We start from the raw sequence: 15,480 nt of genomic DNA, 5'->3' as shown, positions 1-15,480 counted from the left end.
GTGTAGCTATCCATTGGTGTTTTTTTGTTGTTTTTTTACCTGTGTGCGATTTGGATTGGATTTATGAAACTGGTCACACATGTTGTAAAAAATAGTAAAAAAAGGAGATATACACACGTGTGTACACATATTACTGTACAATTATGGCTTGTGCATTTTTGATAAGCACAATTGATTTAGAAAATGATGGTTTTTACATTGTTTTGAGCATTTAGTGGTGGCCAATTTTGAATAGTCACCACATCAATTTTTGGAACTAAGATAATAAGTGCCACAGCATCTAATCAAGTAAATACAGTGTAATACAATCACCTTTCTCTACAGTAACTCCATCCTTGTCACACAGTTTATAATGATTGGAAAAACATCACATAAAGTTAATGACATACATAAGTTTGTATGTAAGTACTGCATAAGCCCTCTGGTGTAATGTATACTGTAACATGAAATCTCTTTTGCTCTCTTTTGTTCTCTTTTTATTATAGTCCTTTCAAGACCTGATAATTACTAAACTACATATTCAAGCATTTACATAAGCTATTTTGCCATTTATGATTATTGTACTAATCCTAATGTCTCCAAAAGTGTAGTTTAATAAAGATTTCTATTCATACCATGTTCTGTGATGTCTTTAAGTAGTCTCTTACGTACCTCAGCTGTATGTTTTCTTTTCTTATACTTACATACATACGTATGTACTTATGTAACAAATATTTATCCAAAACTACAACTACTTCCAATGCAAAGCTCTTACTTGTATTTATGTTTACAAACAGCTTCTTTGCCTTGTGAATCTGCCATTGAACAAATAGTTTCTCCAAGCAAGATTGTTGTGAACAAAGGTACACATTAAAACAATAAAAGTACAAAAGCAATGAAATAGCTTTGATACACTATCTTCATAGATTTCACTCCACTCAAGACACACTACCATACTATACTACAACTGATGCCTGATAACTATGAACAGAGTGTTGGGAAGTTACAGAATTATATCAGTGATGATCAGATTTGTATGATATTGAGTAGTAGTAACTCTACCGCTGCTAATAAGACAATATTGGATTGTTTGATTGAGAGGATGAGTTGTAGAGAAGAATTACTTGATCTGTGTGACCAACTGGAGACTATTAGTACATCACATCAGTTGATGATGGTGATCAGTGAAATAAGAGCTGGTGAGTAGGTAAACGTTCTGTTAAATGAGATGCATAAATGTGATCCACTGAGTTTGCATAGTTCTGTTTTGAGATAAATTCCATTGAAATACATTGGGTAAAATACATAAATACTTTTATGTACATTTTAATTGCTTCAGTAAACAGTGAAGGCAGATATGAATAGAACTATATATCTAATATACCGATGGATTCACCTCTTTGTGGATATCTTTGTTTCATTTATGTATGTACCAAGCAAACATGAGTTATGTGTGTTTGTTTACGTTGCGGTAAATGAAAGTTTTTGTTGCCATTCCTAAGCTTGAACAGCCTTCTTGTTTGATAGCATTGGTATATGTAGACCATAACTATGCTTTGATGATTCCCCAGGTCATGGTGAATAGAATGACACAGATCCCAATGGGTAAGTAGAATTAGAGGAAAATGGGAACAAGACGGGAACGGAAAGCAGGAATGGGAACAACCCATGGAAAGTACCTGATAATTGTCATCATGCAATAATGATCTAATCAAAAACAGCCCAGCTGTAAAAAAAGGAGTGCAGCCCTTGAAAAAGCTATGATGAAAAAAGATGTGAAATCCAAGGTGGCGGCCAAGAAATGGCTGTGATGGTAGGTTAATGGTAAAAATTTTAATAACGACAATTCAGGTGAATTTGGTGCTGCTTGGTCAATTGGCACAAAATTCACCTGAATTGTCGTTATTAAAATTTTTACCATTAACCTACCATCACAGCCATTTCTTGGCCGCCACCTTGGATTTCACATCTTTTTTCACCATAGCCTTTTCAAGGGCCGCACTCCTTTTTTTACAGCTTGGCTGTTTTTGATTAGATATCACTTCTTTTTGTGTTTGTATACCCCAAAGTCAGCCTATGACAAACTTTGGGGCTTTTTAACCTATATATTTTTCTTTACCACAGGAAAAAGAAAAAGATAAAGCAGATTTTATAAAAACTTTAACTCATTCTGATTTTATCAGTAAATGTACAAATTATATATATAATGCATATATCAAGAGTTCATTATATTATGAACTCTTGCATATATTTATTACATGTCAATTAATCCCCACAGGATAATTTGCAGCTGATCTCTCTACTGGGTGACTTGAAATGTAGCTGAACTCTCTACAGGGTGATCTGCTTGTATGTAGATGAACTCTTTACAGGATTCTCTCTACAGGGTGACTTGACTCTAGCTGAACTCTCTGCAGGCTTATCTGTTTGTAGTTGAATTCTCTACATGGTGATTTGTTTGCAGCTGAACTCTCTACAAGGTAACTTCTTCTAGCTGATCTGTCTACAGGGTGACTTGTTTCTAGCTGGTCTCTCTACAGGGAGATTTGTTTGTAGCTGAATTCTCTACAGGGTGATTTGTTTGCAGCTGGACTCTCTACATGGGAGTTTCATTGTAGCTGAACTCTCTACAATGTGACTTCTTCTAGCTGAACTCTCTATAGGGTGACTTGTTTCTAGCTGATCTCTCTACAGGGTGACTTGTTTCTAGCTGAACTCTCTACAGGTGATTTGTTTACAGCTGAACTCTCTACATGGTGGTTTCTTTGTAGCCGAACTCTCTACAAGGTAACTTCTTCTAGCTGATCTTTCTACAGGGTGATTTTTTTGTAGCTGGATTCTCTACAGGGTGATTTATTTGCAGCTGAACTCTCTACAAGGTGACTTCTTCTAGCTGAACTCTCTACAGAGTGATTGATTTTTTTTGCAGCTGAACTCTCTACATGGTGGTTGCTTTGTAGCTGAACTCTCTAAAAGGTGACTTCTTCTAGCTGAACTCTCTACAGGGTGATCTTTTCATAGCTGAACTCTCTACAGGATGATTTGTTTGCAGCTGAACTCTCTACATGATGATTTCTTTGTAGCTGAACTCTCTACAGGGCGATTTGTTTCTAGCTGAACTCCCTACAAGGTAACTTCTTCTAGCTAATCTTTCTACAGGCGATTTGTTTGTAGCTGAGTTCTCTACAAGGTGTTTGTTTGCAGCTGAACTCTCTACATGGTAGTTTCTTTGTAGCTGAGCTCTCTACAATGTGACTTCTTCTAGCTGAACTCTCTACAGCGTGACTTGTTTCTAGCTGATCTCTCTACAGGGTGACTTGTTTCTAGCTGAACTCTCTACAGGTGATTTGTTTGCAGCTGAACTCTCTACATGGTGGTTTCTTTGTAACTGAACTCTCTACAGGGTGATTTGTTTTTAGCTGAACTCTCTACTGGGTGATCTGTTTGTAGCTGTACTCCCTACAAGGTAACTTCTTCTAGCTGATCTTTCTACAGGGCATATTTGTTTGTAGCTGAGTTCTCTACAGGGTGATTTGTTTGCAGCTGAACTCTCTACATGGTAGTTTCTTTGTAGCTGAACTCTCTACAATGTGGCTTCTTCTAGCTGATCTCTCTACAAGATGACTTGTTTCTAACTGAACTCTCTACAGTGTGATCTGTTCATAGCGGAACTTTCTACTGGGTGATTTGTTTGCAGCTGAACTCTTTGCATGATTGTTTCTTTGTAACTGAACTCTCTACAACGTAACTTCTTCTAGCTGATCTCTCTACAGGGCAATTTGTTTGAGCTGAACTCTCTACATGATGGTTTCTTTGTAGCTGAACTCTCTATTAGGTACCTTCTTCTGGCTGATCTGACTACAGCGTGACTTGTTTGTAGCTGAATTCCCTACAGAACAACTTGCAATGTAATATAATTGAGTAAATTATAAATGCAGCTGAATACTTTATTAGGGTGATTGTTCTATTAGAGTATCTCGATCTCGCATTTGTTACACGTAGTTGTCTTTCGAATCATAACTCAGTGGTTTGTAATCCGATTCTTCTGTACTACTGCAAGGACTTTCTATGATGATTATTCCAGCTACATACTGATTTTCAGCTCGTTGCTCTAAGCGGTTTGCCTGGTAGACACGAAAACTAATAGTTTTTTTAATTCATAAAAATCGATCGCGTAATTTTGACACAGGTCGGGTTTTGTGTCATATCTCCATGGTCTTTATCCCGATTCCTTTCACACCACAAAAAGGCACTCCTACGATGGTTGCTCCATCTACATATGAATTTTCAACCGATTCCTCAAAGGAGTTTACCCTAGTCTCGTGCCCAGACCGCTTTTTTTTCTCCGCCCCCACACAATAAGAAAAAAAGCGGTCTGGGCACGAGACTAAGTTTACCCTGTAGGCATGACAGACCTTCGACCTTATTTTACGCAAATAATTGGTCATAACTCCGTGAATGTTCATCGGATTCCTACCAAAGTTGGTACAGAGATCCGCCTTAATGAGCCCTTTAAGTGTGCCAAAGTTTAGCCCGATCCGAGCACGCATTCGTGTTTTATGGTGGATTTTGCGAAGTGTGCGAAATGAAGAAATCGAGGGGTCCGTCACAGGCTGGAATCCCGTACAAGTCATTTGGAATCCCTCGGAATCTCACGCAAAATCTGGAATCTTGCCTTGGAATCTGGAATCTTTTGGTTGATTAAAGTCCGTGAATTTCCGAGTAATTCCGGATATTCTAATAGCGTGCAACTCGTGGTATGCAGCTCGAGATGCAGCTATAAGCTTGTTGGCCTGTTATAACTTGCCTTGAGCTGTTAATTTCACTTCGCTTTAAACTTACTGTGTCTATATAGGTGTAACAAATGGTTTCATGCTGCTTGTGTGGAATACAATGATCAGATTAAATCGTGGTACTGTGTTGAATGCAGCAAGGAGGAGAAATCTAGCTAGTACACATCATACTTCTGAGCTATGTTAATGATTAGATTGTGACACGTTTTGTTATTGTAGATTATACTTAAGTTCTTATAATTAATTGTACAAAAATCACGAGAAAAATCATGATAAATTGTATACAGGGTTTTTAACACTTCTGAATGAAAGTCGTAGAGCGGCCCGGTTGCGCATGCATGCGTCTGTACTGTCACTGGACGTTCTAGGAGTGAAATAACCTGTGTTACCATTTGAAATCCCTATCATGGTAGTTTTCATAGCAAGACGTATAATAGCGTTGTTATTTATAGGCAATTACCAGTAATAGATAGCTAACTAATACCACAAGTAGTAGATAGTATGCACACGCAAGAGCAATCGCACTAGCTACGACTTTCATTCAAGAAGCGTCAAAACCCTGTAAAGCAGCTTTCTAGATCATACTCGTGTTCTACCTTGCCTTCTACAGTATGACTGAGCTTTTCTAGCTGACTGCTAGCCTCGCTGCAAGCTTTGTTGTAACTGGATTTCAGTAATTTAAATATTTCTTGTAATCCGGAATCTTGCCTGAAATTTCGTGGGATTCGGAATCTCGTACAGGATTTTAAGGTCGTGGCGGACCCCTCGGAAGAAATAGAAGAAGAAAACAAAACGAAGAAATTAAAACGAAATTTTGTTCGCTCGTACCTCGGAAATGGCTTGAGCGATTTTCTTCAAAATTGGTGTGTAGACTCCCCTAGCTGGCCGGCACATCTGTAGCAAATTTGGTTCCAATCGGATAGGGGATCACAGAGCTACATAGGTGTGAAAATTGTGTTTTCTTTCTTCCTGTTTATATACTCACGGGTGGCATGCGGCTTCTTGGGCCGCACGACACACTACCGTGTGTCTTGATACAGATTGGATTTTACAGTGCAATGTGCTTTTGCAGCATTGTATGGATCATTTTGCTAAAATTATCAAAACACTCTAATAGAGCAGTCACTTGTATTAAATACTATAATAGAGCAGTCAAGAATGTTTTGTAAACTATCCTTCCAGTCACTTACATTGATGGCCTATGAATTGTTGGGCTATAGCTGTCATACATTAGGTGTTATATAGACTAGCTAAGTCATCAACATTCAAAGATAGCTACTCCTTTGAAACCATAAAAGTTAAAACATCATAGGCCACTACAAAGGATTCTAATTAACTAACATGCAGTGCCTACACATAGATTCGTAAAGTTGTACCTGCATTCTCAGGAAAAGTCACATTATGGGTACATGGTAGCTGCAGTATGTGTTTGTGCATGGCTCCAATGAGGAGACTAAGCAGTTGTGAGAACTCCTCTTGGTGACACATTTTGATTGACATTCATATGCGTATACCAGTGCTGCTGCATACTCACATCATATGGCTTCTTGTGTGGAAGCAGTAGGTGCAGTTTTTGAGGCCTATATTAGGTACTAAACACTATCAGAGTATTTGTGACCGGGCCTGCGATAATAGGGCATGTGGGCACATGATTTTTGCCTACTTTTTCACACTTTCATCACTCATAACTTTTTGTACCATTATGCTATGGCATTGCAATTTTCAGCTCTTAGTAAGCATTTAAGTGGTATCATGATGCAAGTTACAGAATGCAAATATACTATTCCAGTACTGAGATATGACCTGTAGAGTGATGGAGTGTAGATTGTGCCCACATGCCCTGTTTTCGCAGGCCTGGTCACATTTTATTACAAGTGACTGCTCTATTAGAATGTTTCAATCAAATCAGTGAAAGGATCTCAACAACGCTCGAAAGACACATTGCACTATAGAATCCTACCTAATCCAACCTATATATTGCATGATGACCTTATCAGACATTCCTGTTCACGCTTTTCATTCCTGTCCCGTTTTCCTCAAATTCTAATTACCCAATCCCAACTCTGTAGCCTGTTGTACTTGTGACTTATGATTAAGTAAACGAGCACCTGTATTTTTTCGTATAAGCACTGTATAAAAATCAATTGTTTTGCTCTTCTTGTTGTCTGTCACTGTAATGCTGAAAGCTCTTTCCGGATAAGCTGAAACTTTAAAAACCCATTAGATTTTCCCTCTGTACAACAAAAAGTCATATAATGAAGTCCGAGTAAAATGCAATTAAGTCAGGTTTTTGCTCACAAATGTATATTAGCTGTATATTACAAATAATGCAGCGATGATCTTAATTTGTGCACTTTCAAAATATTAAAAGTTTGTCTCTGCAGATGCTCAACAAAGTATTCAGTTTCCAATCAGTACAACGTCCACTACTAATATTCAGTCATCATCATCAAGTGATCAACAACATCACTCAACATCACCTAGTAAGTGAATCATATGTCACTCATTACACTGTTTGTATACTGAATTGTTTTAGGTGTGAGTAGTATTGTGTATCAAGAGATATTTTCAAAAATCAGATTGAGCCCTTTTTCTGCAGGTAACACCTTTTGCATAGAACACTGTAGTAATGTGATGAAAGGTAGTAATTATGATAAACACATCATAACAGTATACAAATACAGCATTTACACCAACTATATGTGACCGGATCTGCAAAACCTCATTGTTTTGTACAATGTACTTCCACATTAGTGAATTTTAAGCACCACATCAAAGGAAATTAAACAAATGCCAAAAATAACTGCACTATCATTTTTGCACTATATTTTGCCCATTACATAGCCCTACATAACAGCATGGTACAGAAAGAACTGTTATATACAGACATGGTTGGCGACACATAAAACCATTGAAATTGACACCTTGCACCACAAGCTAAAGAAATCGGACAATATGGAAGGCAATAGAGGACAAAGTTAAGGCCATCAGGTGTAGACTGCTGTGTTTGGTGAAACAGTACATCTTGGACCTAATCAATGCCAAATTCATGTACGTAGCAAAGAAATCAATCACATAGCATTAACCAGCATTAGAAAACCGGTCTTAGTTAAAGTATAAAGAAATGCTGGTTTTTAGTACTTGGCATGTTGTAGCTTGAAGGCTACGTGTACCAAATTTCCTCACATTCTACACCACTTCACAACACCCATCATTTTCTTGATAAATGATTACAGTATTATAGGGCTGAGCAATAGTATTGATAGTGCGATATATCGCGATAGTAGGGATATCACTATCGTGATAGTTATGATAAGCTCAGATCTGCATTAAAATGGTATTAACAACCCTTCTATACTGTTTTACAGTTGGTATTACCAGCTTTCTTACAAAGGAGTGGCCTGTAAAAGCTTTACCAAAAGTACATATTCCATCGGCCGCCCACGCAGTTAATTAACAAATGTCCTGTGCATGCAAAATAACTTTCTATATGACTACAAATCATAGCTATACAACTAAGACTTTGTTAAGAGCAAAGTGTTTCATAAACTATCGGGATAGTATTCACTATCGCGATATTTAATGAGTAACTATCGTGATAGTAAAATTTTTACTATCGCTCAGCACTACAGTATTATTGCCATACCAATGTAGTAATAAAAGACAAAGATTATGAAATATTAGATTGCAGTTGCTAAGTAATTTTTATAATGCAGTTAAGTCTCCATGAATGATGCAAAGTCAAGTAGCAGCAATGGTGTAACATGTTGATGACAAATGAGAGCACACAATAAAGATTCAGCCAACATATTTGTTGCCGTATAATTTGCTACGTATTTTAAAGTTTGTTATGACTATATTTGAATGCCCAATGATAGCTCTACCAGTACTCAAGAAGAACTACACAAGGTTGTGTCATTGCCTACCACAAGACTATGTGAAAACTGTTGATAAGTTGAGACAAATGATACCTGGATTACCTGCTGATTATCTGGATCAATTAGGAAAATATCCATCTACTGAAGAAATCAATGAAGTGCTTTTAGGAAATATTATATGTCCATTGAGTGAAGATGATCATGTGTTTGAATTTTGTGAAACTATGGAAAACTTATGTGATGATATTACCTCTATGAATTTTATAGGTGATATAAGAAATGGTATGTAATTGCTGCTGTTTATACTCAGTAGTACAAAACTACATTCAAATGTACTTAATGTACAGTACTGTCTATTTATAACATACGTACATGTTAGTAATGCATATACTACATATCTTTTAACGATGTATGTAATTTTTCAGTCACTATTAAAATGTGTGTATATACAAAGTGCATTGCATCGATTATGTTGGCGTAATAGTGGGTGAAAAGCATAAAACACTAGTATATTAATTTTAAAAATGAAGTAGGGATCCAAGCAATAAAAAAGTAGTGGTGAATGATGGTTTCACAGTATAACTCAGTGGGAAAATCCCTACAATGGCATACTATATATCAATTGTTTTGTTCAATGCCAAAGTAGGGGATTTTCCCAACGAGCTATGCTGTAATACCATTATTCACCTCTTGTTTCACTACTTTTTATTGCTTGGATCCCTACTTCATTTTTAAATTTAATAATAATAGTTTTGTTTGGCTTTTGCTATATCATACAGTTATGCATGTGTGACTGTTCTATTAGGGTGACCACTGTATTAGAGTATCTCAAGTCAGCCAGGGGGTGTGCCACTATTTCATATTTTTGTTGTGCTAGCATTATAAATACAGCTACTGTAGGCCAATAATTACTGGGTGTGTCATTGTGATAGATTTTTAAGAGATGTCGTCTTGGTGCTTGATCCTTAATATATCATTATTAATCAACCAAGATTGCGTTAAGCTAACTAATATAGGCGTGGCATTGAACCTATCATGAAGTTACAGGTGCATATGCACCTAAATAAGTTTGTGCCACCTAAATTATGCTGCTCAAGAAAAGTGTTGATAGGGAAAATTAATGCCTTGATATGGTTCCATTGCAACAACAAGAAGACGATGAGCCTGATTGAAGATAAAAGGAAAGAAAAGGCACAGAGGGAACAAACTTGTTGGAACCCCAAAAGGCACATCCCACTGGTGAGTTTGTCATTGTAGCATAAAATAATGGCCGTGTGCTGCTTCATTTGGCCTCTAGGCTTGCGACTGTGGTCAGGCAGGTTGGCTGGCAGTGAGTCTAAAATCTGAGTTTTAGCAATTAAAAAAAATCATTTCCTACCGCCTATTAGTGTTTTCTTGATTTTAATGCAATATTTAATGTTAGATGGACTAATATTATTCCATAAAGGTGATTTTCATCACGTAAGATGTCTCTAGGATGATTTTTAAAGGCAGTATTTTAGGCGGTGCTTGTCATTTTTGGGGGACCGTACCATTTAATAATGTTAGTACAATGGAACATAATAGCCTCCTGGGATTAAATACTTCAAGAATTCTCATTCTTTCTGTTGCATACAATGACTGTTCTATTAGAGAATTTCAATCTTTCTAATGGTGCATAGCAGGCGTATCTTCTACAACAGTCACAAAGTTAAGTATTTTGGATGGTGTAGTGATTCCTGACAATCAGTAGAAACAATGCCCTACAGTCTTAGAATAATTTTAAACTCGACAAAATGAATGCCTTTCATAGTTGGTTTGAGTTCATAGGGTCACACATGCATCCATGTGCCAACTAGTACAAGGCATGGTGAAGCAGTTTAGCTCATCATCAACCATTGAATTTTGTATAACACAACTGACATCTGAGATGATAACAGGACTATCATACAGTATGATAGTATTGTATAGCAGGGACAACGAAGGTGTGGGTATGGCCAGTGATAAAATATAACCCAAAAACCTGCCTCGATTTTTCCTCACAACGACATGACGGTATTGGTTGGTAAAATCAAGCCCAAAAGTCTTTTTAGATTGACCCGAAACGTTTCCGCTAAGTTGCTACAGAATTTAAAAAAACTTTATTCAACGGAATTTTCTACTGCCTGCCCGCCTGCCTGCCTGCCTGCCTGCCTGCCCGCCCGCCCGCCCGCCTGCCTGCCGACACCTTAAGTCAAGCATAGCAGAAAACTGGCTACAGCTACAGCCCTAATTCTTTCACAGAAATGTTTATAGTTCGCTTAAGAAAAAATCTTTGGTATATTGATAAACATATAATGCTTGTGCTTTTGTCTTACCTTTGATCCTTCTTTACCGTGGTCATCATCAGTCAAGTTTTTACTGCTGAGCCTTAATAGACTAAAGTTGGGCTTCCATCTACCAGTGTATATTGCACCAAACTTTTCGAATACATGTGGTCGTTGCACTAAACTACTTGAACACATATGGATCGCTGGTTTTCAAAATTGGTAGTCTGGTTGGTAGTTAATATCAATCAATGAGAGCAACCCGCAGCAAACTAGCAACGTGTAAGTCAATGAATATAGTTTGGTAACAATGTTAAAACTAAGTCAGGTCATCCAGGTCCCGCTTTACAGATTATCTGGGTCTAAACCCACATGATAAATTAAGCGCCTCGTACAGGCTTTGCCTCCGTTGTTCACCCTCCAGTGCCTAACTGGTAAAGCAGATAAAAACAAAACAATTGGTGTAACAATGTGGACGTGTAGTAACACATCATAGCGTAGCCCTGCTTCTTTCGTGAGCCATGCCCACTTGAGTTAATTACTGTCTAAAGACATATGGTAACCATGCCCATTCATCAGTCTGTAGGTATGCACAAATGCACGTCCATTATTGTCTGCAGGCTTATGTAGAGCCACGACTACTGATCAGTCATATTGTATATGAGTCATAATCTATTATAATAGTGCTGTGATTAACTCTTTAAAAACATTGTGACTAGTTTTGTGAAAAGCAGGCTATTCAGTGGTCATGAGCTTGCAAAAAAAATTCACAAATAAGTATAATACACAGTAGGGATATTTGCTTCTTATTGTTTTACAGTATTTGGACATTACGTACTACTCCAATTCAGCTTGTTTCAGTACTTTTTGCAGCACTATCCACTGTCCATACTCTAATTTAAGATCTCTATTTTTTCTTGTACTTGTAGTATGTACAAGTTGAGCTGGATCCTGAAAAACAGCTAAAATTTAAAAGTAGGTTTTTCGCTAGCGAATTAACATTAAACTCAACCAGACGATAGTGGTGACGGTAAAAGTGTTGACAACACACACATGTGGTTTTATTCCATTATACAAATTCAGGAAAGGGTTATAATGGATACTGCACTTTTATGGTTTTCCCATAGGAAATGTGTGGTGGAATTTTGATTTTCCATAAATATTGTGTCTGGCATTTGAACAAAAAGATTTTGAAATATTTTTAGCAGCTCAAGCAGTGCTACAAATGAGCCAAACTTCAAGATCATGTGTAATTGCATCCATGAGTTATTAAATGTTTTTGAGGATCCAGCTCAACACGTACATACTATAATATGAGTATGATAATTGGAAAATAGTAATATGTAGATGGAAACTCTGATGATGAATAAAGTTCTAGATAAAGGGAAGATTGTGATTCTCTAATAGAACAGTCAAATACTGATAGAACAGTCATTACATGTAACAGAGAGAATAAGAATCCTACAATCACTTGTTTAGACAGTGACGTGCGCCACAACTATCAAGCCCCACAACTATTAATTATCCTTCATGAAGACCAATTGAATGATCAACAGCATAGTGCAGTGGAGAAAAAGTAATCGAAACAACAGATTCATGAATCCATCATCATTAGCTTGGCTGTCTGAAATTTGTAGAGCCATACACTTAGCACTACCGGGTCTTACTGCAGGCAGATGAAATGCAGGTAAATTTCAATTTAAAATTTTTTAAATCACTGTACATAAAATCTTTCAACTTTTCGCTTTGTTTAACCAAGGTACAGCATCATTACAGCTGTACTAATGCATTCCTAATACATTAGCTGTAAATTACTAATGCATAACTAATGCATTAGCTGTACTACCGTATAGTAAAAAACTTTGGCGAATTTGGCGAATAAGGTTCGATTCGCCAAAGTTTTTTACCGCCATTTTTTTTTCTTTTCAGTTATCACATGATCACAATCGAGTGGCCACGTTGACGGATTGTGATGAAGTCTATCCTTCAATATTTCAAACCGCTACCAAAAGAGAAGACAGAAGATATTGCTCTACCTGCTCCACATGGACCGTTAAGCAGCAAAGTTCCACCGGGAGCAATCGAAGCGGCCAATGAAAGGGTATCGTCTAAGCTACAACCTCCGCCATCAACGAAATTCTCCAGTGATGCTGATTCCAGCAGGGGTAACTACATAAAAGTGAGTGATGCCCAAAGATTTGCTATCGCAAAGCGAGCGGCACAGTTTGGAACAACCGCTTCAATGAGATATTTTGCCAGCAAATACCCTGATCAATTTGCGTCTTTGAAAGAACCTACTGTTAGGAGGTGGAAGAATAAATATAAGGCAGACTTGGCAAATAATAAATCTGTTGGCACTGTGAATGACGATTCTGAACAGGAAGAATCACGAGAACTCTGTCTGAAAAAGACTGGACGACCACTCAAGCTGGGTGAAGAACTCGATAAACAGGTCAGGGAGTATGTTGGGGTTCTAAGAGCTAAGGGCCTTGTTATCAACACTGCTGTTGTTATAGCTAGTGCTGAGGGTATACTCATGCACAAAGATGCCAACTTATTACAACAAATCGCTTTGACAGAAGGATGGGCAAAGTATCTGTTACGGCGAATGGGGTTTGTGAGGAGGAAGGCTACAACAAAAGCTAAAATCTCTGTTGAGGACTTTGAAGAAATCAAGAGAGACTACGTTTTAGACATGGAGGTAGTGGTATCAATGGATGAAATTCCTAAGGAGCTTATAATTAATTTTGATCAAACTGGAATACATTATGTTCCAGTTTCAGATTGGACGATGGCTGAAGAAGGGGCAAAACGGGTTGAATTGGTAGGCAAAGACGACAAAAGACAACTAACTGCTGTTTTTGCAGGTTCCATGAGTGGAGAGTTTTTGCCACCTCAATTAGTTTATCAAGGGAAAACAACACGTTGCCTTCCACATTATGACTTTCCGTCGGATTGGCACATAACATTTTCTGCTAATCATTGGTCAAATGAGGACACGATGAAAGAGTACATTACCTACATTATTCTACCATACATCCATAAGAAGAGGGAAGAATTAAAGCTTGCTAGTGATTATCCAGCATTGCTTACCTTTGATAATTTCAAAGCCCAGTGTACTCATGCAATCCTCACTCTCCTCGATCAAAATAACATTAATGTTGTATTGGTTCCAGCAAACTGCACCGATAGGTTGCAACCACTAGATTTGAGTGTGAACAAATCAGTGAAATCTCACTTACGAAACGAGTTTCAGACCTGGTATGCCAAGAAAGTATGTACACAGTTGCAAGGAGAGTCGAAACACGAACCTGTTGATTTAAAACTTAGCACAGTCAAGCCATTGGGAGCTGGGTGGATGAAATCTTGCTATGACTACATTAAAAGCAAACCTGACATCATTATAAATGGCTTCAGGGAAGCTGGAATTCTACTTTAACTCAACCAGTATTTGATTTTAATGATAATTTTATTAATGCAATAAATTATTTAATGAATCATAACATACACTTATAGCAAAGCATGAGAAGTAGTGGGGTATATATCCACATTATTTAATTGCATGCCCTGAAAATGGAGTCATTTGTTTTGCAGCAAAACAGCGGACTAGGTGCATTCTCATTGCCGACTGTTTATACTTTTGCTTGCTTGGGTGTAATCCAAAAGCCAAGGCTGTAGCATTAGCAATAGAGAACAGCCCACAATCCATCCCTCCTTTCTGCTTTTGACAACGTCCCATTGTTATGGTGAGCTTTGCAAAATTTGCTGTAGCAAAGAGTTTGTGAATTATTCCAGTTGTTTCTTGATCACAGTGATTGAACAACGTATCAAAAACCTTCACTTCACCTAACTTGCAGTTTATAGTCGAAGCTGTAACCCAGTGATGCCTTGCTTGACAGTGAACAATTTGGATGCAGTTAGTGAGAAAACCATTTGGAAAAAGCTGATTTCTTTCTTGAAAAAGTGTAGACTGAAGTCCACTCACTTTTGGATATTGAGCTTTTAGCAACTCCTGTGAAAGATTGATCTCAAGATCAGAGAGTTCTTGGCCCATTATTATGTCTTCTTCACAAAAGTTTTTTGGCTTCTTTTTTGGTGGTGACTGATCAACCTGATCTTGAGTGCTGCATTGAGCAGTTAAATCCACCATTGATACAGACCCATCTATAGATTCCATAGCAACTGGCGGTGCAGTTGACTCAGCACTGGCATTAGCAAGAAAGTCCAAATTAACTAAATCATCCACACAATCTGCAGTTTTTATGCCCAACTTTACATTGATGGTTTCCTGTGTCTTTGCCCATTCCTTTTGGTCATCTATAATGTAGGTTAAAATACAAGGAATTTCTAATCCTCCTTGCTCAAGGTCAGCTGAATAACGTCGGTGCCCATTTACCCTACACTGAATCGTGCCACCACGCCTTATAAAGATTGAGCTCACTTTAGAAATCTTCCTAGGAACGTGTCCCACAGTCGAAAGTACTCCAGAAATATATTTCTTGATGGCAACGGCATGTGTATCGTGACTATTTCCAGGTTCTCGTT

General features: G+C 37.7%; 1 protein-coding gene across 2 annotated transcripts in view; it reads left to right on the top strand.

Annotated features, from left to right (window-relative positions):
* Nucleotides 1-15,480, top strand: part of LOC136246645 (serine-rich adhesin for platelets-like) — a 28,371-nt gene that overhangs the window by 9,200 nt on the left and 3,691 nt on the right. For both annotated transcript variants that reach the window (XM_066038175.1, XM_066038174.1), the window contains 5 exons: nucleotides 777-842; nucleotides 906-1,178; nucleotides 7,157-7,255; nucleotides 7,309-7,371; nucleotides 8,651-8,932. In XM_066038175.1, the coding sequence (XP_065894247.1) occupies nucleotides 777-842; nucleotides 906-1,178; nucleotides 7,157-7,255; nucleotides 7,309-7,371; nucleotides 8,651-8,932 (783 nt within the window). The remainder of the gene's footprint in view (nucleotides 1-776; nucleotides 843-905; nucleotides 1,179-7,156; nucleotides 7,256-7,308; nucleotides 7,372-8,650; nucleotides 8,933-15,480) is intronic.

Source organism: Dysidea avara, chromosome 2 (genome assembly GCF_963678975.1).
Source record: "Dysidea avara chromosome 2, odDysAvar1.4, whole genome shotgun sequence".
Classification (NCBI taxonomy): Eukaryota; Metazoa; Porifera; class Demospongiae; order Dictyoceratida; family Dysideidae; genus Dysidea; species Dysidea avara.
This window is presented reverse-complemented; position numbering and strand designations above follow the sequence as displayed.